The 22811-nt window shown below is 35.6% G+C and overlaps 1 protein-coding gene across 8 annotated transcripts in view; it reads right to left on the minus strand.

Moving 5' to 3' along the window:
* LOC149804420 (ryanodine receptor-like) overlaps positions 1–22811 on the minus strand; it is a 538410-nt gene that overhangs the window by 141880 nt on the left and 373719 nt on the right. For all 8 annotated transcript variants that reach the window (XR_016415653.1, XR_016415652.1, XM_089940121.1 and 5 more), the window contains 6 exons: positions 21049–21197; positions 18083–18218; positions 12957–13001; positions 12494–12612; positions 8263–8441; positions 7811–7969 (listed from right to left, as the gene is read on the minus strand). Coding sequence is in view for 6 of the 8 variants with exons in the window: in XM_089940121.1 (XP_089796247.1) it covers positions 7811–7969; positions 8263–8441; positions 12494–12612; positions 12957–13001; positions 18083–18218; positions 21049–21197 (787 nt within the window). In the remaining 2 variants the exon portion in view is untranslated. The remainder of the gene's footprint in view (positions 1–7810; positions 7970–8262; positions 8442–12493; positions 12613–12956; positions 13002–18082; positions 18219–21048; positions 21198–22811) is intronic.

Consider the following 22811-nt stretch of genomic DNA (forward strand, 5'->3'; position numbering starts at 1 on the left):
AGAATTTTTGGGCTGGGACTAAATTTTATAGATATTGCCATAATGTGCTTGTATTGATAGAACTCTCAATACTTTGATTATAATACTGTTTTTTTAGCTTTATGTATTTGGCCACTTGCTATGTTTTTCCATTTCTTTTTACAGTTTTTCGAAATGTATCTCTTTTGTGTCTTGGTACTTATACCCATTTGGTCATCCGTTTAGGTTCAAGCTCATGTTTAACATACTTGGTTTTACATGGGGCATGACTGTCCTAATAGATGAATAAAAAGTTTGTACCATGCATCCAAAGCAGTAATGACATTTGGAAGATTAGCAGCATCAATAAAAGACATCAGACTACACCACTCCCTCGATAACTCGCGCACATCAGGGTCCAGAAACATCGACCGCACTATAAGTGAGGCGCGAGTTATCAAGGGACCTACAAAATAAGCCCAAAACCAATAAAGTGATCGACGACATAAAGGAAAAATAAGGGGGAGGGGGTAGGCAGATTATAGTGTTGAATACTCACTTTATAATCGTGCTGAGATTAACTGTGAATAAATATCTCTTCATAACGGTGTACTTTGTTTATTATTTCCTCATAGGGCAACATTAATTTCAGGATAAATTACATTATATTGAGGCAATCATCGAAAACATTATTCCACGTGGTTTCCGTTTGCTTAACATGTGTACCACTTCACACATTGTGTACTACATCACTAATTTTTATGTTGAATTGGATACATTCTAGTTTTATTGTTTGATCCAAATTAGACGTTTTTTTATATACAAAAGATCGACTCTTTTAGAGAAATAGTGTCGATCGAACGATAGATAGATAGATAGATAGATAGATTTGAATGCGATAGAAGTAAAATGGAAAACAAAAAACAAGGGTTAATCAGTACTAACATATTTAATGGGTCTACAAATTTAAAACAACGTAAATTAGAACAAGTTAATACTTGCCATCTGTGCCACGCTTGACAAATATCAATTCACTTTTTGGAAAAATCAGTTAATTTTTTTTTGTGTTACTCCTTGGTTTCTCTGCCACCGAGCAAAATCCATCAGACTTCTCAACTGCATGAGCTTTACGTAGTCAACATTTTGGGTCTCCAGCCACCTTATGGCAATATCAAAAGATTTGATTGCTTCCTGTGCAGAGGGGGGAGGTGGTGCAACATCTGCGTCTGCATCACTTTCAACACTTGTGGTACTCCAGTTAGAATCGTCTTCTGCTGCAAATTTGTATGTTACAGAATTAATTATTGTTTCATCTGACATGTATTCGGCTGTGGGGCTCAGGACCATGAGTCTGTACAAATTTCTCCCAAACAGCCTAGGCATTAATGACATCAGTTTCACTGAAACCTTCGAAGTCACTATCATCGTCGCTGTCTCTGTTACTGTTTTGCTTTACGTCAAAGGCAGCTCCAAGACCCTTAATCCAGCACCCCAGGTCTCTTGTAATCGATTTTTTAATGCAACAAACACTTCCCTAAGTTGTTGATCAAAACAAAGCCGACATGTAATTAAGTTCTCACAGAAGTACTCACGGGTTTCGATGTGATGGTTGATTTACTCCTTTCATGTTTTCAATGAACAGAATATGTTGCAATTATAATGTTTACGCTGAAACGGAATTAAAGGATTAGAATGTGACTTTCATACAGTAAGACGTTTATTTCATTCTCTGTTGCCACCTGTTAGCATTTACCAGAAGTTTTCATTGATCGCTATTTCACCAGACTACTTATTTACAGTATACTGACAACTATTTATCATAAAAACTTACATAATATATGATATCATTTAACAGAGGTCTCACTAGGATTTTAAAACTGGGTCTTTCTGCCTCTGAATTCAATCACTAAATATCAGTACATTTTCTCACCTAGCCGCCAGTCAAAGCCTTTGAACTAGCCGCTGAGCTATTGCATCATGTTCTTTTTTTATGTACTCTTATAAAATGGCAATATGTATGTACATCAAGGAGTCTTTCAGTCACTGAATTATGTCATTGTAAATATTAGCACAGTTAACTGATCAACACATTTTCCCACAAAGCAGGTGGCTGAAGCAGGACTGGCAAATCTTTGAATTTTCCCGCGCACCTATTACATGCGTACGGAGGACTCCCGCCTCAGTGATTTTCTGTGTCCCAGATCAAAAATTGCGTCCAAATATGCGTAATTAAGCATTTTCGAGATCTCTGAAATTAATTCTTATTAAGAACTTGCAAATTTCAAAATATGGATTATATTTTTACAGGCATTAATCACCATTTTCAATGATAAAACGAGCAATGTATCAAGGTTTAATTTACCAATTCTTATCGTAATTTTTTCACGTTCAGCATATTTTAAAGATATTTTAAATACATTTTCTCTGGAAAAATCAGGAGCCAAGATGAACACTGCGTTATAAGCGGGATCGCGAGTTATCCGGGCACGAGTTTTCGAGGGAGCGGTGTATTAAGAAGTTTTCTTCATGAAAACTGAGAAACTCTGTATTTTATTTCAAGCTGTTGATTAACAGTAAGTTTAGGAACATGTCTAGTGATAGATATAGGACAGTGGTCACTTACTGCAAAACACAGGTAAAAATACTTCACATGCATGTTTTTAGATTATTTTCCTGATGTGGTCAATTAGTGCTGAACTTTCATGATCCTGAGAGGTATTAGCCTACTGCCAAGCTCTGTAGCATCATGGTCATGCATGATACACTGAAGTGGGTGGGATTATAAAAAGGTAACAGATGTAGCTCTACAATGATACCAAATAATCTGGAATATCTAGTTGCACTACAAAATACAGATAAAAAACCTCATGTTTTGGACCTGATTTTTTTCTACCCAAAATTCGCCCGTGGTCGGAATCTGATTTTGTGTCTGGATTTTAGACTTTTTGGTCTCAGATCTAAGGCAAACCAGTATGAACTGCAAACAGATGAACCTTTGCAAAAAGTAGGATAAGATGGGCATTTGGAATAAAGAGTGGTCTCGATATAAAAATAATGGCTCCATTTAGCAAAACAAACAAAAAAATCCAACTTTTACCCTTCTGCTCATGCGCGAGCCAAATACCAAATAGCCAATGAAAAACAATGTTTCTAACACAACTAAGCAGTAAGTTATTGTAAGATCACCTGGGATTTGGTGTTATAGGATCTATTCAGAAATAGCTTTCAAAATGTGTTTCCTACTCGATTTTCAGGCGAAAATGACAAAAACCTCCAGGGGTTAATGTGTTAACAGTCTAGCCACTTCTTAAGATTTTTTGGTTGAAAATGTTAGACTCACCAGTCATTATTGTTTCATAATCATACCCACCACCAACATTTTGCACTTGATTTTCAAATACCCACTCAAGATTAGAATTTGGAGGCCTATAGGCACAGAATATGAGAACATGCTTTGTGTTGAACTTACATCGAACGATAGTGTTTAGTTTCAAGATAATTTTGTCTTTCATATTTAATGGAGTCTGAAATACAGGTAAGAATCACCCTCCCTATTTATCATCCCTATCTTTCCCTTCAAACTGATACCCTTTTGCATCAAGTAATCTATCCTTAATATTGAGTGTTCAAAAATGTTTCACAAAGACCAAGAATATGTACAGGTCTTTTCTGGTTTAGCAGTAGCCTAATCTCATCAAGTTGTGGCAAGATATTTCTTACAATGAGGTGATTCTTAAACCATTCTTTACAAGTCCTAATTTTGTACAAATGTTCAAATTATTGTTATTACCACAATCACCAGTATCAATTTCATTATGTACATTGAGATCTATACTGTCATTTCACTAAATACAAGGACAATCTATTTATACCATAATCACTAGGACTATCATATGGGCAAGTTACATGTTTTAAATTTACAATCAAACAAACAATTATCAGCAGGGTTCGACACTAACTTTTTTAAGTAGGAAGCCTGCAGAATTACCTGCTTTTAACAACTGGTGGTCCTTCTTACTGACAGAAGGTCCTTCTCATTAACGGTTTTAGTTACTGAAAAAATGTGTAATAAAATAAAACACACATACAAGTTACTTTATTACAGTTTACATTTAATTCATCAACAGGTTATATCCATTGTTTTGTAAAGCTGACAACTATTGTTTGGTATGTGTTATCATCATCAAAACCATCATCATCATCAGCAACATCAACATCACTGATGCACCATCCATTCCCACTGCAACAATCGTTTTCACCATTCATTCTCATATCTCTCTGACACAAGGCCCATTATAACATGACTGATGGTTTCACTGTATAATTGGGTACATTTTTTATATCAATAAAGTGAGTTTAAACCTAAGAAGAAATACTAAACATATTTATTAACAAAATTAAATAAACTAGAATGGATCTAAAGTTAAATTGGTGGTTTAAGTGTTTACAATATTATAAATGGAATGGATTTAAATTTAAGCTTCCGGTTTAATAGTTTAAATTTCTGGTTTAATAGTTTAAATTCAATAGTATAAAATGAAAGTTAATAACATTTACACAATTTCAGCCTCTTTGTTAGACGTATCAGTTGAGACATCACTAATAACTGACAAAAACTGACTGGAGGAAATGATATGGTCATGTTCTGACTCGTTGAGTATCGGCAATAGCCCTGATGAATTTCTAACAATACTGCCCATTTCCAAACCTTGTCCAACTCATATAATTTCACATTGTCAGTATATGAGTTTTGCGACAAAATAAGCATTTCTAAACATGACAATTAGTTTTTCAGAGTGCCTTATTTAACAACATAACTGACTTCTCACCTTCAGAAAAGCCAGGGACTGCCTTCACACATTTCTCTCTTAAGCTATTCCTTTTGTGACTCACTGATGCGTCATGGGTTCTGACTACCAATTTTAAAGTTTTTGCAGCCAACTACAAATGTTTCTGACTTTATCATGCGCAGAACAAAGTGAACATGTCATCTCATCCTTCTCCTTGTTGCGAGTTAGCCATGGAAATTCCGGCTTCCAGGTATTTTGAAATTTTCATTTGCTTTTGGTTTTATCATACATATGTTGTATTTCAAGTTTCTTGTCTTGGGGTGGGGTGGGGTGGTGGAGAGACATCACCAAAAAATTAAGAAATCTCCATATTTTTCAAACACGTGAAACCACATAACAAAAAGTCAATTGCCTAAATGCTTGATGCTCTTACATGATTAACAAAGTAATCACCCAAATGACAATTTATGGTAAGCGCCCAAATGACAATAATTTGGTTTAATGGCATAGGCATGGTGTTTGCTTTGTTTTAACTTCGTTTCACTTTCAATTTTTGCCATGTTCTACATATTTATAATCGAAAGAAAGATTTATACAATCCTATAACATGCATCAGATAAAACTGCAATATCAACAATTTAAAAAAGCAGGCCCAATGGACCACCCAGCTTTAGGAAAGTGGAGGTCTTTCAGAAAATCAGGTGTCCACGGGCCAGCATACCTGTGTTAGTGTTGAACCCTGATCAGTATCTTCACTGGTTGCTTAAGAAAAACATTTTAAGTATGAATTCAGTTGGCCATGGTTAACATTTGATGGCATTTACTGTATGCAGTTGGTTGACCATGGTTAATATTTCATGGCATTTAATGTATGCAGTTGGCTGGCCACGGTGAACATTTTATGGCATGTACTGTATGAATCTGGATGGTCATGGTTGACATTTAATGGTATGTACTGTATGAATCTGGATGGTCATGGCTGACATTTAATGGTATTTACTGTATGAATCTGGTTGGCCATGGTTGACATTTAATGGTATGTACTGTATGAATCTGGATGGTCATGGTTGACATTAAATGGTATGTACTGTATGAATCTGGATGGTCATGGCTGACATTTAATGGTATGTACTGTATGAATCTGGATGGTCATGGTTGACATTTAATGGTATATACTGTATGAATCTGGATGGTCATGGTTGACATTTAATGGTATGTACTGTATGAATCTGGATGGTCATGGTTGACATTTAATGGTATGTACTGTATGAATCTGGATGGTCATGGCTGACATTTAATGGTATTTACTGTATGAATCTGGTTGGCCATGGTTAATGCTTGATGGCATTTACTGTATGTAGTTGGTTGGCCATGGTGAACATTTGATGACATTTACTGTATGCAGCTGGTTGACTTTGGTGAGCATTTGGTGGCATTTACCATATGAGTTTGCAAGTCATGGTTAACATTGGATGACATTTGCTATATGAATCTGGATGGCTAAGGTTGACATTTAATGGCATTTATTGTATGAATTTGGATGGCCATGGTTAGCATTTCATGGTATATGCTGTATGAATTTGGATGGCCATGGTTAGCATTTCATGGTATATGCTGTATGAATTTGGATGGCCATGGTTAGCATTTCATGGTATCTGCTGTATGAATTTGGTTAGCCATGGTTAGCATTTCATGGTATATGCTGTATGAATTTGGATGGCCATGGTTAGCATTTCATGGTATATGCTGCATGAATTTGGATGGCCATGGTTAGCATTTCATGGTATCTGCTGTATGAATTTGGTTAGCCATGGTTAGCATTTCATGGTATATGCTGTATGAATTTGGATGGCCATGGTTAGCATTTCATGGTATCTGCTGTATGAATTTGGATGGCCATGGTTAGCATTTCATGGTATATGCTGCATGAAATTGGATGGCCATGGTTAGCATTTCATGGTATATGCTGAATTTGGATGGCCATGGTTAGCATTTCATGGTATATGCTGCATGAATTTGGTTAGCTATGGTTAGCATTTTATGGTATATGCTGTATGAATTTGGTTAGCCATAGTTAGCATTTCATGGTATATGCTGTATGAATTTGGATGGCCATGGTTAGCATTTCATGGTATATGCTGTATGAATTTGGTTAGCCATGGTTAACATGGGATAGCATTTATTTCTATAAAAAGAGAATTTGATTACTTACCTATCTCTATGAGTTTATTTCTATACAAAATGTAGATTTTTCTACTTACCTATCAGTAAAAGTTCATTTCTACTCAATTTGATAAACATTGTGAAATTTTTTTATGTGTCAATCTTCTTTTTGTGGCTTTGTCAAGAAACATTTGCATTTATACTGAAACAGTACTGAAAAGACCACATTTGCATTGTCTGAGTGCAAGTAATACTAAACCCCACAAGAACTTGCAAGATTTCACTCAAGGAGGAAAACCTATCAACTACTCCATAGGCCATTAAGAATTTTAGTGAAAACCAATCACATGCCACAACAACACATTTTTTAAACAATACTTTTTGTATGTCATGCAGAATAAAAAACATAGATTCTCAAATTATCACAGATAAACAAGTTTTGATTTACTGAAAGTATCTTTAACCAAGATAGCTATTTATTATATCCCCAATGAACTGTCAAAGATCTAATTTTAATCATACAGCTCTGCTCATTTCACTGTGTACAACAAACACGCAAGGCTAAAATGAATACCAGAAGTAGTAGATAGCATAAAATACAAGCTTACCTCATTAAAGAACCTAAATAAACTCCCATTTCATATTAACACTGATTCAGTCTTGTTTCACATAGCAAATCTATTTCCCTTCCTAGTTTGAGATTATCTGAATTTCTTGTTGGAAAAATATGCTCTTTGAATTAGAGGATCTCAAACTGTTTTTTAAATAATTTCACTCCAGTGGTTCTTAAGATGAAGCTTAAATAGCAAATGCTGATAAATGATGCACAATACATGCCAGACACACAGTGACATAGCAAAAATAAATGTTGAAATAACAGCTTAAAGTGTTCTACTTACCACGGATTTTGACCAGAGGGCAAAAATGTCAGCAACACAGATAAAGAGTTCCTCAGCAGCAGTCATGGGGTTCTTCAGCCACTGAGAGCGGTGCAAGTCTACATATTTGATTAGCAGTGGGTAGAAGGCATAGATGTCCCTCACCAGGAAACCAAATTTCTAGTTGGAGAGAAATAATGTCTTTAATTCATTTAAGTATTTTAACAATTAGTTTGTCTAAACCAGTAAGTAATACTAGTAAACTTGGCATAATACAAATTAAGAAATCTTCAAGTACACTGTTGTAAATTTTGAAAAGACAATGAAATTCCACTATGACACAGAATTTCAGCGAAAGAATTGGTACCTTGGTACCTGTAAGAGATAGTAATTATGGGCACACAACATTGACAAGATGAATGTGAGAATAAGTAAATGGGAGAATAAAGAGATTTAAAAAAAACCAACCCTACCTTCTGTACTTCTGCCTCAAAATCAGAGTCCTCAGCAGCTCTGTTGTGTTTCTCTTGCATCAGTTGTTTCTCTTTGTGCTCCACTGCAACAGCATTTTCACGCAATTTCTTTGCAATAGGGAGGAAGTGGTCCTTGATCATGTCTGGTGTTGAGTTCCCAATGATTGGCTGAGTTCGAGCTGGTTTTTGGAAAATAAGATAAGTTATAAATACAGAAGCATTATTGAAGTGTGCACATTTTTTACTTCATTTATCATGTAAAAAAATACTCATTTATTGAGAAATTAAACTTATTTTTTTTATCTATCTCACTTTAAACTTTGAGAAGTAAATCTCTTGACACACTGCAGAAAAGGTGATGATACCTATCTGAGCTGCAATTAATTATTATTTTGTAGACCATGATAGGCTATACATGACAGATAGTTTATTTGGGGAATAACCCAGAAGAACCCAGGGAAGAAACACCAACCCACAGGTAGCTAATGGCAAGCCTTCTCTCATATTAGCTGAGACCTGATCTCACGCAGATAGAAGTGAGATGTGTGAGTGATCTGTAAAGGCAAGTGCCTTAAACCACTCAGCCATCCTGGGCCACAGGCTGCAATTAAATATCCATACATGCCACCCACCTCCCGACAAATGTAAGCGTAATTATTGCTATTATAAGTGGCTAAAAAAGCATAATTGTGGCATAAAAAGTTAATCTATATATTACATACCAGAATTACTGTATTTATGAAAATGATACATTTATATTTGGTAGTAACCTGGTTCTGTAGCTGGTAAAAATTCTTGTCAAAAAGGGCAAAATCCATATGGATTAGAACCAGAATACAAACACAAAATATACAGACACATTATTTATATTCAGCACTCACTTTAAATTGTCTATGTGTGTGACTTTCACTGAATGATTGTGAACTGGAATTTTACAATGAGCATAATATGTGCTCAGTGTGCTGTATTAAATTACTCTCAAATTCTTCTTTTAAAGTTTGTAAAGTGGTGTTGATTTGTTATTTCTTCTGATCTGATGGGCTTTTATGTTTGAAAAGATCCATCTGCTCAACATTTTCTGTCAAATAACATCCACAACTCACAACATAAAGCATTTCACTTAACATGTGGTGCCATTTTCTTTAAAAGTATAGACTGGTGTACTGACTAACTAGCTTTTTATTATTGTACCAAAATAGCATAATCTATATACAGGTAAGCATAAGACACAATATGGTGAAAAAGCACAAGGATCATGCTAAAAGTGTAATGGTTGCATGTGATAACTGGTAATGTCATGGTTGTTAATAGTAACTTCAAAATAAGCTAAATGTGCAAAGAAAGAATCATCCAGTTACAATGGAATGAAACAAACTTTTATATCATGTAACTTTAATCAGATTTAACTCTGAAAGGTACAGTACTGCATTTCTGTGATGATAAGATTAGGATAGCAGCTATTGATAGCAAAGTGCAAGTTACTGTTTTGAAGCATGTTGTTCAACATTTAGATCACGTATCTTCATCATTCAGAGAGTATATGAATATGTTTTGAGGGGAAAATACCTTCAAGTTCCCAAGCCACAATCAGGAAAGCAGTGTCTAACCCTCCATTGTGGGAAGTACTAAAATGCACATTTGCACACATTGTGATCTTAGATCTAGCATCGAATTCATTAAAGACCATTTGAAATAATATCCCATTATCATAGCTGCCAACCTTCAAGTACAAAAATACTGACTGCTTGTGACAAAACTACCAATTTTCAGGAACAAATACTGAGTTTTAAATTTTTTATGCATATGTAACTATTTACAACATATACAATCATCAGTAAAGTATGACAGTGCCTTAGATAATTATTTAATGTCAAAGATGCATGTGTTGCACACTTGTACCTTCTGGATGGGCACCATGTTCCATTCGGGTGCCCATTCAGAAAGTGCAGGAGTGCAACACAGACACAGGCTGTTTATAGGAGCCTTTTCCACACCTTGTTTTTTTTCTTTTCGTCAATCATTATCAATTCCAATGTACCAACTTTCATTGATGATCTCAATTCCGTGTGATTTTCTTACTGAACTGCTTTCATTGTAGCATAAGAGTAATCCTTTGCAATTCTACTGTCTGGAAAACATGTGCAAAATTGCCAGCAACACTAGTAACTGAAAGAGGAAGGTTCATTTCTAAAAGAAATGTAATAAACCAAATTTTGATTGAATTACATCAAGGTTCTCTCTGGTATTTATATATGTTGTAAGTTCAGACTGAGTTGTGTATGATGAAGCAGCAAGCTGATATTCATTAGCTTTTTCGTGCTCTTTATTTCATGGGTACCTCCATGCCCAATAGCAAAATCACATTACACAATTTGCAAAACGTAAAGTGTTCTCCTTTACTAGACGGTTTCACAAATCTAAAGAAGATGGCACAATTGTCCTTCTAGATCTGCTTTCTTGTCTTTCCTGGAGAAAATTCTGAATATTCTGCTTTCCTATTCAACATGATTAGAAGCTGAATACTACGAAGATGAGATACAGTGACAGCTGTAACTGCGAAATCCAATATGGCAGATAAAGACAGACATGGCAGCCTTGATTTAGAATGAACCAATCATATTGTAGAACTGTATTCCTATATACATGCGATATATTTCTATCAGAATGGAACCCATTCTAAACTGAAAATTCCAAGGAAATTTTTACTATTTTTTAAAAATAAAAACTACTTTTGCCCAAGAAAAATGTACACCCGTATTCAGTTCCAAAATACAGGACAAATACGGAAAACACTGGACACTTGGCAGCTATGCATTATTAAAAAAACTCATTTCAAGTTTGTTTTATATTAATTTTAATTGACAGCCACTGGAATGTAACTATTTAGTGATTTGTTTAATGAAAATTGTCAGTACCAAACCATGCAGGCTAGGATCAGTTAATTTCTTCTGTTACGAAGATTATGACAGCAGTGGAAAAGGAAGCTATGTTTGCCATGAAAACGAAGTGTTCTGAAAGAAATTACACTGTCAAAACATTCAAGCTCAATTTGACATCACTTTGTAAATGCACATACAACCATGTCAGAAAAACTGAGCAAAATACATCGTGAGTACCATCAACAACACATTACATCCCCCTCCCATGGGTTTAATAGTCCTACATGTATTTACCAAATATTGTTCTGCAGAAGCCACTTCTTTCAATCATAGTGATCTTGACTTCAACTTTTTGAACCCAAAATGAATGGGTTCCTGCAAACCCCAAGTGAAAGCCATCCACAAAATTTGGTTCAGGTCTTTGTTATTGTGTAGAAACCATTTTTCTACCTTCAGTGACAGAGACCTTGGTCTTTGACCTTTTCATACCAAATTTACAGGCTTCTTCCTTAGGTCAGTTACAAGCCATAAACAACGTCTGGTGCACATATGTAACACAGAACTAATATTATGTGGAAAGATTTTTTTCAGTCATTGAACTTGATCTTCGACTTTTGGAATCCAAAATTAATAATGTTCTACAATATTCAAATTGTAAGTCATATATGAATTTTGGTAAATATGGATTATTGTGCAGGAAAATTATTCTTTCATTCACCATGACCTTGACCTTTACATTTTGACAACAAAATTGATAGGCTACTTCCTTACCAAAAGTGCAAGCCATCCACAAAGTTGTGTAACTGCAGATGGTGGACAATGGGACAATTTTAGTTACTGTGTAAAAAAAAACTTCTAACAGATAGGCAGATGGAAACTATTACACAAAATAAATTCTGCTTTATGACAGGCATATAAAAAATAATATACTTGCTGGTGAGAGAAAAGTAGGTGACTATGAACTACTTTTGCCCAAGATGATAAATACCCTCCAAGTTGAATCTACCAATAAAGTTTTTTGTCAAAGTTTCTATCCACAACATTGTCAGAGAATTTAGCTAACTTAAAAAAATAAGATAATCACTGGAGCATGAAAAGTTACTGTGACCTACTTTTGTGTGTGGTGATCAATACCCTTCAAAATGACTACACCTGTCATGTTTCACGACTGTACATACAAGTGTCAGCACTAAGCTAAATGTAAAAACAGTGATGCCTACCCAAACAATGATGATGACAATGCTATCAAAAACTGATCCCAAAAAATTCACAGGTGAGATAAAATTTGACACAATAGATGCAAAATTAACTTCCAACAACCTGCATTAGATTCACATTTTTTGTACACTTACTTGCAATTCGGTTCATCCATGGAGCATTTTCTGAGCCCACATTGTTGGAGATCAACTTTAGTACATTTCCTAAAATATTGTTCATCAGCTCAACTGTAACAGTGGAAACTGTTTGACCACTGAAAGAGAATCATCATTCATAAAAGAATTATTTTTTTATGAAACCCACCCTTTTTCCCTTTTAAAAGAGTCTCTTAAATGGTAAATTTCAACATGATCTTAAAAAAATTAAATTATTCTTAATGCATATACAAAGAGTTTTAATTTCTAGCCTTTCTGGCATTATATAAAGTATATTACGTCAGGAAATAATTCAATCAGGACTAGATAATATTTTCCAAGCTGGAAGCTGGAATTTATACAAAATGGCCATTTATATGAGTTTCTGGCCTAAATTTTGTTGAATTATATCCTTCTCAAATAGACGAGTAATAGTGTATATACAGATTGATATTAAACATACCTTTCTGTCTTGACTGTAGCTTGCTTTAACCAATATGGTAAATAGCTGAAAAGAGACAAATCTTTCATAAGATAACAAGATCCAAACATTTTGGGGGTAAAATTATATCTTGACCCTTGATGCATCAATATTTGCCTCATGCTGTACCTCCATACAATATCTGCTTCATGCTGTACCTCTATATGATATTTGCTTCAAGCTGTACCTCTATATCATATTTGCTTCATGCTGTACCTCCATATGATATCTGACCCATGCTGTACTTCTATATGATATTTGCCTCATGCTATACCTCCATATGATATCTGACCCATGCTGTACTTCTATATGATATTTGCTTCATGCTGTACCTCCATAGGATAAAAGTCCAAATGTAAGAAGACACCATCCATCCATGCAATAACAGTTCATTTTTACTCTTGATCAGGAGACTATAATATTTTGACCGCTCCAGTGGCCTAGTGGTTAGAGCATCTGCCTTGGATGTGGAAGGTTGTGGGTTTGATCCCCTGCCGAGTCATATAAAAGGCTTACAAAAATGGTACTAACAGCTGCCTCGCTTGGCGCTCCGCATTAAGAGGTTAGTGTTAGGACTGGTTGGCCTGGTGTCAGGATAATGTGACTGGGTTGGACATCATGCTAGTATGTCTGCAACATGATTCCCCAGTGCTAGACATCACTATAAACTGCCACACTGCAGACATCATAGCGATATGACAGAAAAATTGTTAAAGCTACGTTAAAAATCCAAATCACACACACACACTATAATATTTTATCAGATCTAACTATCTGAAAATGTGATTCAATTTAACTGAACAAAACAAGAAGCCCAAATAGTTCAGAGATGCACACTTGGCTGACATTTGCCTAATACCCAAATGCAAGAGCAGTAGGCCAAGAAATCCATGTCAGTAGGATGTTTTCTGTAGAAATTTCTTCCATTGCTCTTGATTGCACATGGTTTCAAAGCATGCTATCAATCTTCAGATGATATAATTCAATCCTATATTGAGCAAGGAAATATGCACATCCTTGATAAAGTATGGGAATAGCAGGGAAGTATGCCCATCCTTGATCAGAATATGGGAATAGCAAGGAAGTATGCACATCCTTGATCAGAATAGGGGAATAGCGAGGAAGTATGCACATCCTTGATGAAAGTATGGGAAAAGCAAGGAAGCAAGCCCATCCTTGATCAGAGTATGGGAATAGCAAGCAAGCATGCCCATCCTTGATCAGAGTATGGGAATAGCAAGGAAGCAAGCCCATCCTTGATCAGAGTATGGGAATAGCAAGGAAGCATGCCCATCCTTGATCAGAGTATGGGAATAGCAAGGAAGTATGCACATCCTCGATCAGAGTATGGGAATAGCAAGGAAGTATGCACTTTCTTGATCAGAGTATGGGAATAGCAAGGAAGTATGCACATCCTTGATCAGAGTATGGGAATAGCAAGGAAGTATGCACATTGTGAAGAAAGTATGGGAATAGCAGGAAAGTATGCACATCCTTGATCAGAGTATGGGAATAGCAAGGAAGTATGCACATCCTTAATGAAAGTATGGGAATAGCAAGGAAGTATGCATGCCCATCCTTGATCAGAATATGGGAATAGCAAGGAAGTATGGACATTGTGAGGAAAGTATAGGAATAGCAAGGAAGTATGCACATCCTTGATCAGAGTATGGGAATAGCAAGGAAGTATGCGCATCCTTGATGAAAGTATGGGAATAGCAGGGAAGTATGCATGCCCATCCTTGATCAGAATATGGGAATAGCAAGGAAGTATGGACATTGTGAGGAAAGTATAGGAATAGCAAGGAAGTATGCACATCCTTGATCAGAGTATGGGAATAGCAAGGAAGTATGCACATCCTTGACGAAAGTATGGGAATAGCAAGCAAGTATCTGCATCCTTGATCAGGGTATGGGAATATCAAGCAAGTATGCACATCCTTGATGAAAGTATGGGAATAGCAGGGAAGTATGCACATTGTGAGGAAAGTATGGGAATAGCATGAAAGTATGCCCATCCTTGATCAGAGTATGGGAATAGCAAGCAAGTATGCACATTGTGAGGAAAGTATGGGAATAGCAAGGAAGTATGCGCATCCTTGATAAAAGTATGGGAATAGCAGGGAAGTATGCACATTGTGAGGAAAGTATGGAAATAGCAAGCAAGTATGTGCTTCCTTGATCAGAGTATGGGAATAGCAAGCAAGCATTCCCAAACTTGATGACAGAATGGGAATAGCACTGAAGTATGCCCATCGATGATGAGAGTACGGAAATAGCAAGGAAGCATGCCCATCCTTGATGAGAGATTGGGAATATCAAGGAAGTATTCCCATCCTAATGAAAGTATGGAAAAGCAAGGAAGTATATCCTTCCTTGATGAAAGTATGGGAATGGCAAGGAAGCATGTCCATCCTTGATGAGAGTATGGTAATAACAAGGAAGCATGCCCATCCTTGATGAGAGATTGGGAATAGCAAGGAAGTATTCCCATCCTAATGAAAGTATGGAAAAGCAAGGAAGTATATCCTTCCTTGATGAAAGCATGGGCATGGCAAGGAAGCATGCCCATCCTTGATGAGAGATTGGGAATAGCAAGGAAGTATTCCCATCCTAATGAAAGTATGGAAAAGTAAGGAAGTATGTCCTTCCTTGATGAATGTATGGGAATGGCAAGGAAGCATGCCCATCCTTGATGAGAGACTGGGAATAGCAAGGAAGTATTCCCATCCTAATGAAAGTATGGAAAAGCAAGGAAGTAGGTCCTTCCTTGATGAACATATGGGAATAGTAAGGAAGCATGTCCATTCTTAATGAAAAGTATGGGAATAGTAAGCAAGCATGCCCATCCTTAATGAGAGTATGGTAATAACAAGGAAGCATGCCCATCCTTGATGAGAGATTGGGAATAGCAAGGAAGTATTCCCATCCTGATGAAAGTATGGAAAAGTAAGGAAGAATGTCCATCCTTGATGAAAGTATGGGAACAGCAAGGACGTATGTCCATCCTGATGAAAGTATGGGAATAGCTGGGAAGCATGCCCATCCTTGATGAAAGTATGGGAATAGCAGATAATTTGGTGGAGCAAAAGTCATGCTATAAAGAGATAAGATACAAAAATGATCACCTTACAAAGGTTCAAGTTTGCAAAAAGCTTTGACCTGTGCAAGTGATCAGAAGCTATATCCTCTCAAAAGTATGTTTTTTCTGCACACAGACTCCACCTAAGTCTCTTTATTCATGTACTTGATTTGGTACATAAGTTCCAGTACAAAAATGTGCATGGCTAATTTAGTACCATTGATTAATAGAAAACTTGAAAGCTGGAGATCTGGTAGCACAAGAAACCAATAGTCATTCTAATTTCCATTTGGAATTTTACAATAAATGCAGATTAGTCAGTTAAAAATTGAGAGGGGTCTGATCAATCCAAGTGTGATGGTACATCACACAGCCTTAGCAGAGTTAGTTTTCTATGCTGAGAAAAGTAGACATGACGAAAATACTGCTCCAGTATTTTAAATATCAAATCTGATCAAACTATATAAAGAGAGGCTGAGACAAAATGAAATGTGAAAACACCAAATCTTTTGACTTGCTGCCTGGAAACTTCTGTTCAACTCATGATGCTTTGATGAATCTTGTCAGTCAAATACCATATTTCAAATTCTTTTTCTCAACCTCTCAACCTTGTGTCTAGTTCAGAATTGCAGACGGATTTACCGTTAGTGCTCCTAGACCTCTATCTATGTTGTCCAGCTTGTTGTTTTGCTCATGAGCTTGATAAACAGGTAGTGCTGAAAATACAGTGTGTATTTGGCACACAACATATTCATGGGGAGTTCCATGGCAGTTTCTGGATTAGTGTTTTCAAGCGAGGTAATGTGTATGTTTCATGCCTACTGTTACTAGGTGTAAAGAACCACAACGCAAACAATATAAGAACATATACGTACAGTAAGAAGTTAGCTTATGTCATGAAATAGAAGTGGTGAGAAGATCACTTCAAAATGAGGAATACCTTATTTTCTTGATTTACTTTTACCTGTTTGTGTTCAGACACCAAAAATTTTCAACAAAATTTTTTATTTTGCTCGGTACAATTAGGATGATGCTTTACAACAACTTATTATTTTTGGGCACAATTTAATGAGACCTGCTGTTTGTTTTAAAGGAAAATCTCAGTGTGTTGGCTAGTAATCATTACGGCCTGTAGCATTAATTATTTACCAATAAATATAGATGAACAATATAAATGAATAGTACATGTAATACTCAGAGATAAAAATAAGCAACAATGGAGACCTCCGAGTCTGTAATTAAAGGGAGACAAGTTCACTTCAGTTGGTCATTAATATGTACCTAACTGTCTGAAAATTACTTATGCTTACCTGGGTAGAAATATTAAAAGTGGTTATGAACTTGCAAAGAAGTAAAATCAGTTAAACCCTTAGTGTTAGTTGTCATTAAAGATTCACCATGTTATTTTTTTTTTTATGCTTTAAGCAGAAAGTGAACAATTATACCTGTAATCTATTTGACTGCAAAGGTGTTTCAATTTTAGTAGATGGCCATATCTGATAAAAACATTTAAAGCTCTTCAGGCTATGATGCTTCCTGTTAAATCTAGACTAATTCTGTTTAGCCTTTTGTTTTACAAACTGTTGTAAGACATATCCAGTTTTAGCAACTGCAGCCATATTTGAAGGCAGAGCAGCATTATATATCTGAATGGAAAAAGGTCTTTATGCCAGGATACTTTCTGTCAAATTTGGTCAAATTCTATGAGTACATTTTCATCAGAAGTTATTTCGAGTTTTTTTTAATAGTTTTTGTAGCAGCAGCCATAATGATGCCAGATTGGAATAATTCCTAAAAAAACTGACATTATTATGCTCTCTGCCAAATATGGTAGAAATATGTCTGGTGGTTTTTGAGAAGACGTTTAAAATAGCAAATGCTGACATACAACAGACAACATACAAGATATGGAATGTACCATGCAAGCCACATCATAAGCTCACCTGACCTCACAGCCAGGGCAGCTAAAAGTGCTAATATTTGTAAACAGTGGACAAGTAGAGTTGTGAATGAGAATGTGACTAACCTGCACAGCATGGGTAGTGTGACCTCGATGACATGCGGGGCCTCCTGATATTTCCCTCCAGATTCTGCCAGCTCTTCTATCTCTGCAATAATTTTCTCTAGGGGAGGTAATGTCTCGACTAATTGGTCCATCACCTCTGTAGAGATACAATGTAACAAACTGTAATAAACTAACAAACATAATGTTATAGAAAATTACATTTTTGAGGATGATTGCTTGTGTAATGTTGGAGTATTTACCTTTTAAATAAAAACTGTTTTGTCACTAACTGTACATGAAATAATAGCTGAATGAATTTTTAAACATTCATAAAATTTGTACTGAATGAAGACTGTTGACTTTTCTTTTCAAATACAAAAAGAAAGTATATTTTACTGAGTTTTGTTTTCAGTACAACACAGTTACTAAGATCATGTCATTTTAAGAGCAACAGAAACCCTGCATGGCTGAATGATAGCAGGTCATAATTGCTACAAAAAATCCAAGGTCATGTAAAAAAAATTTTTACTTTATCATTTTCTTTCACAGGATTGCTATTATGATAATTAAAACTGTACAATAATTTTTCTTTTCCATTATTTAATAATAGAAAGAAATTACAATCATGTAGAAGTTTAAATTTTTTTCTGAATGTATCATGGCATAAGCTGTCAGTTGTCGAGTAACAAAGCAAATAACACCTGAAGGGTATTAAGTAAACTGGGTGATTTGGCAACTGTCAGTTTAAATCATGATAAATACAGAGAAAAAAAAGAATATTAAACTCCTTGCAATTCTTTATAATTTTTTCAATTCCTTCATTATTATTTTCCTTTATTAAAAATACTTAGAGCTTTTTTTCAGTGTATGAATACTTGTTGAGGAATTCTGGTACATAACTATTTATAGAACTGGGTATTCTCCATCAACATAATAGCTGTGTCGACATAAACAAGTAATTCCATTAATGACAGCTGGTCTTCTCCATGGTCTTGGACATTCCACAGCATGGTCTTAATATTTTATCTAAATCTGCACTAAGTCTTGTATTCTCAGTAGAAGCTTAATATTCAAAGCAAATGATGCTTTGTTCTGTTGGACATAAAAATGACAGTAAGACGGATGCTTTTATGAATGGATTCAACATGATCTGGACACTTCATCATTGTTCAGATTTGTGAGTAACCAATTTTCATTTCCTTAAATCCATTTCTGTGTTCAATAGCATGCTAGACTAACCAGTGGGACTCCTAAAAAAGGAAAGTAAGACTATTGGTAAATGGTTAAAAAGATGGGGGGGTTCAACAGTCATACATAGTAAGACATTGACCCTGACAGTTATTATAAAGGAGGGGTGTGATCTACTTTGCATCCCCATTCAGTGACTATCAGGGGAGGCATCATATGTTGTAGGACATGGGTTCCAGATTTTGTATTGTTAGTCTTTAGACTCTCCTCCTGCTCCTTATATCCATTGATCAATAGTTTTTATTTCTTCTGTAATAAGCCCAAGTTGTGGCCCCAATCTTTTTCTTCATTGATTTTGAGTTTCCCAGCTCTGAGATAAGGGTCTACTTAAGAGATCTCACTGTAGATCTATACTGTTTTGGTTTCTGCTCTTATATTTCACTCTGAAGGCATGCAGTGTCTGCCTTCTCCTTCAGTATTTACATTAGTTACTTTGTAAGTGACTCTGTATAAGTTGATATCAAGTAGTTCTATATACAGTTTATACAGAAATAAATGTGGCTCAGCCTTGATCACATGGTTATGTTTGGACCAATACAAATCTTTGTTAGATTTACCTAACTAATGCAATTGCAATCATGTCATTTTACATCCAATCTCTCCCAGAGTTCATAGCATTACAATACACCTTGGTAACATTATTTTGCTGATGTCATAATGTAATAATAATGTCATTTCAAACTGCACACCAAGAGTTGATTTTACATGTGTTAAGTCTGATTCCTCCAAAGTTAAGTTAAGCTGGTCTTAGATTATTAAAAGGCTGAAATTTTTCTTGTGCCTACAAGTTGTTCAGTGATACCACCTTTCATTTAGACATATAAACACTAACAAATGGTTAAGAAGGAAAAATATATAGGACTGGCCTGCAGATCAGATTCTGGATTTCAGTAACAATCTCTGGACCCCTACCACCTAAACCATCTTAGCCAACTAGACTACAGACTGAATTCTGGACTCCCCAAACATCAGCATGGCCTTCATCCACCTAAGCTATCTGGGCCCACTGGAATACTGATCAAACTCTGGACTTCCCAAACATTAGTAGGACCCTCTACCATCTAAGCCAACTGGACTAGACATCAAACTCTGGACTTCCCAAACATTAGTTGGACCCTCTACCATCTAAGCCAACTTGACTACAGATCAAACTCTGGACTTCCCAAACATCAGTTGGACCCTCTACCATCTAAGCCAACTTGACTACAGTTCATCCTTCTGGGACCTCAACCACCTATGTCATCTGGACCAAAGATCAAACTCTGGACTTCCCTAACATTAGCTGGGTTTCTGCAACATAAGCCATCTGTGGAAAAATGTTAGCCATTCCTCAAATATATTCCCACTGTTTCATGAGAAATGGCTTCCAACCTCCATCAATGGACATACCCAGACTGTACATCACACCACTATTTCACTGACATACACAGACTCTATATCATAATAACACTCTGCTGACACAGTTGAACTATATATCACACCCTTTTCAAGTTTTGCTGAGTGATTTTGTGTAATGCAACCAGCACCATGAAATGTCACAGAGCTGAGATATGCATGTCTGGACCATGTTTTAAAGAAAGAACTCCATAATTCTAGCTGGTCACTCTACCACCAGAGCTATGTAAGCCTATTCCCTTGCTGATTTCTGCAATTCATACTGATTTCACATATCCATTTTCTTTCTTTGATTGTTAGTTAGGCATTATCTGTACCTGTAATATTTTGAAGTGTACACTTACCCTGTGCCTCCAGTGAATGCTCTGAGATTTTTCCCTCCAGGCCAAACAGAATGGAGTTCTTATTGTACTTGTTCAGACTGGGTTCTAGGAATGCCACAGGGAAGCAGCCTGCAAATGAGCTTAGACACTCCCCTAATGCTGGCCGATGTCTGAAAGGACACATCTTTCCATGTACAATGTAGTCATTACTTGAATGTAAAATATTTATAAATAATCAATGTTTTAATGTAAGGCATTGTATTTCTCAAAACCTTGATAAAAGGATTAAAAATTCACATTGCTTACATTTACACTTGAATAATACACTAATAGGCTCACAAGAATAAATGACCTTATTAGCAGAGGTTAACTGCAGGTCATTTTTCAATTCTAAATTTTAAAATAATTTTAGCATCTAGTTTGGCTTTATGAACTATTTCAATATGAATTGCTGTTTCCCTCACTATACCTTTGCTCAGGTTAAGAAATATTTCATCATCAGCGTGTTACACTCATTTTAAACTTATAACTAAAAACAATCTCTTAACTGAAATCTCAATACAAATGTTTTTTCTTATCATTATGTTAAAAAGCATCCAAGCCTGTTTTATATTTAAAAAATCCATAATACTTAATAATCTGCAATTATATAAAATAATTATTTAAGTTCATAATAATTCATTACCAAAAAGGACCAATGATTCAAAATGACTGTGCAGCCACAAAGGCATTTTAAAACTGTTTAATTATACACTTCTGTCTCAACAGTTTAAAGGAGAAGGAAAACACTACTAATCCAAAATAAATATCATAAGTTGTGCAGAAACAGCTAGTCAGCCAGTCCAGGGGAGCAGATAGCTGACTACAACATTACTAGTCAACTAGTTGCCATCCCCTTTGGCAGTAAATAGACTGCACTTGTATAAGCTTACATCTAAAAAAAATATATAATGTTTTTTAGTGAATCAAGTGACAAAAATCTGAGACAATACGGAATTACATCCTTGGTCATGGCAACTTTCCAGATGATCATGTGGAATATGTATTATAGTGTTTATGGTACAGTCTCTTCCCAAAAAGAATAATGGCACCAACACAAGGTTTCTGCTACAATGAAGCTCTGTTACAACAGAAGAATTGCATACCACAACCATTAGGCAAAAAAATGTCTCTTATTTACTGCACTGGTTTTAAAATTAGGGTACACAGATTTTTGTTTTAAACATATATATTTAATGTCATGTTTGTGATTTTTTTTTCTGCCATGGGGGAAAACAGTGCTGGGGTCAGCAATGAGAAATAGGGATGGTTGGCCAATCAGAAACACATTTTTTGGGCCTAAAATAAATAAAGAGAAAATTACAAAATAAATGACAATCTTTTAAAAAACATGGGTTTTCTGTGCACAAAAAAAACAATCTGTTACCAATCGGTAGTTTATTTGAAGTTTGGTGAGAACCTAAGAATTGTATTATCTTTCCTACTTGGACATTATACTTTACAGACAGTCTTGATAAAAACAAAGAATCTTTAACAATAAAATTTCTTAATTAATCATTCTAGAAGAGGTTAGTACACTTGATGATAAAAACTGAAAATTTCAACTAACCCCAGTAGATATAAACACACCAATCAAATGAATGCGCTTTTAATCTCATGTTTATCGATCATATCAAAAACATTTCCAACCTAATACAAGTCATACCAATAACAACATTGCTGAAAATTACCCATTATGACTTGTAAAGATGGCACTGATTTGCAGAGGCATTTCAACTGCAAAG

The sequence above is a fragment of the Sinohyriopsis cumingii genome, chromosome 2 (assembly GCF_028554795.1).
Source record: "Sinohyriopsis cumingii isolate HCF-2022 chromosome 2, ASM2855479v2, whole genome shotgun sequence".
NCBI lineage: Eukaryota > Metazoa > Mollusca > Bivalvia > Unionida > Unionidae > Sinohyriopsis > Sinohyriopsis cumingii.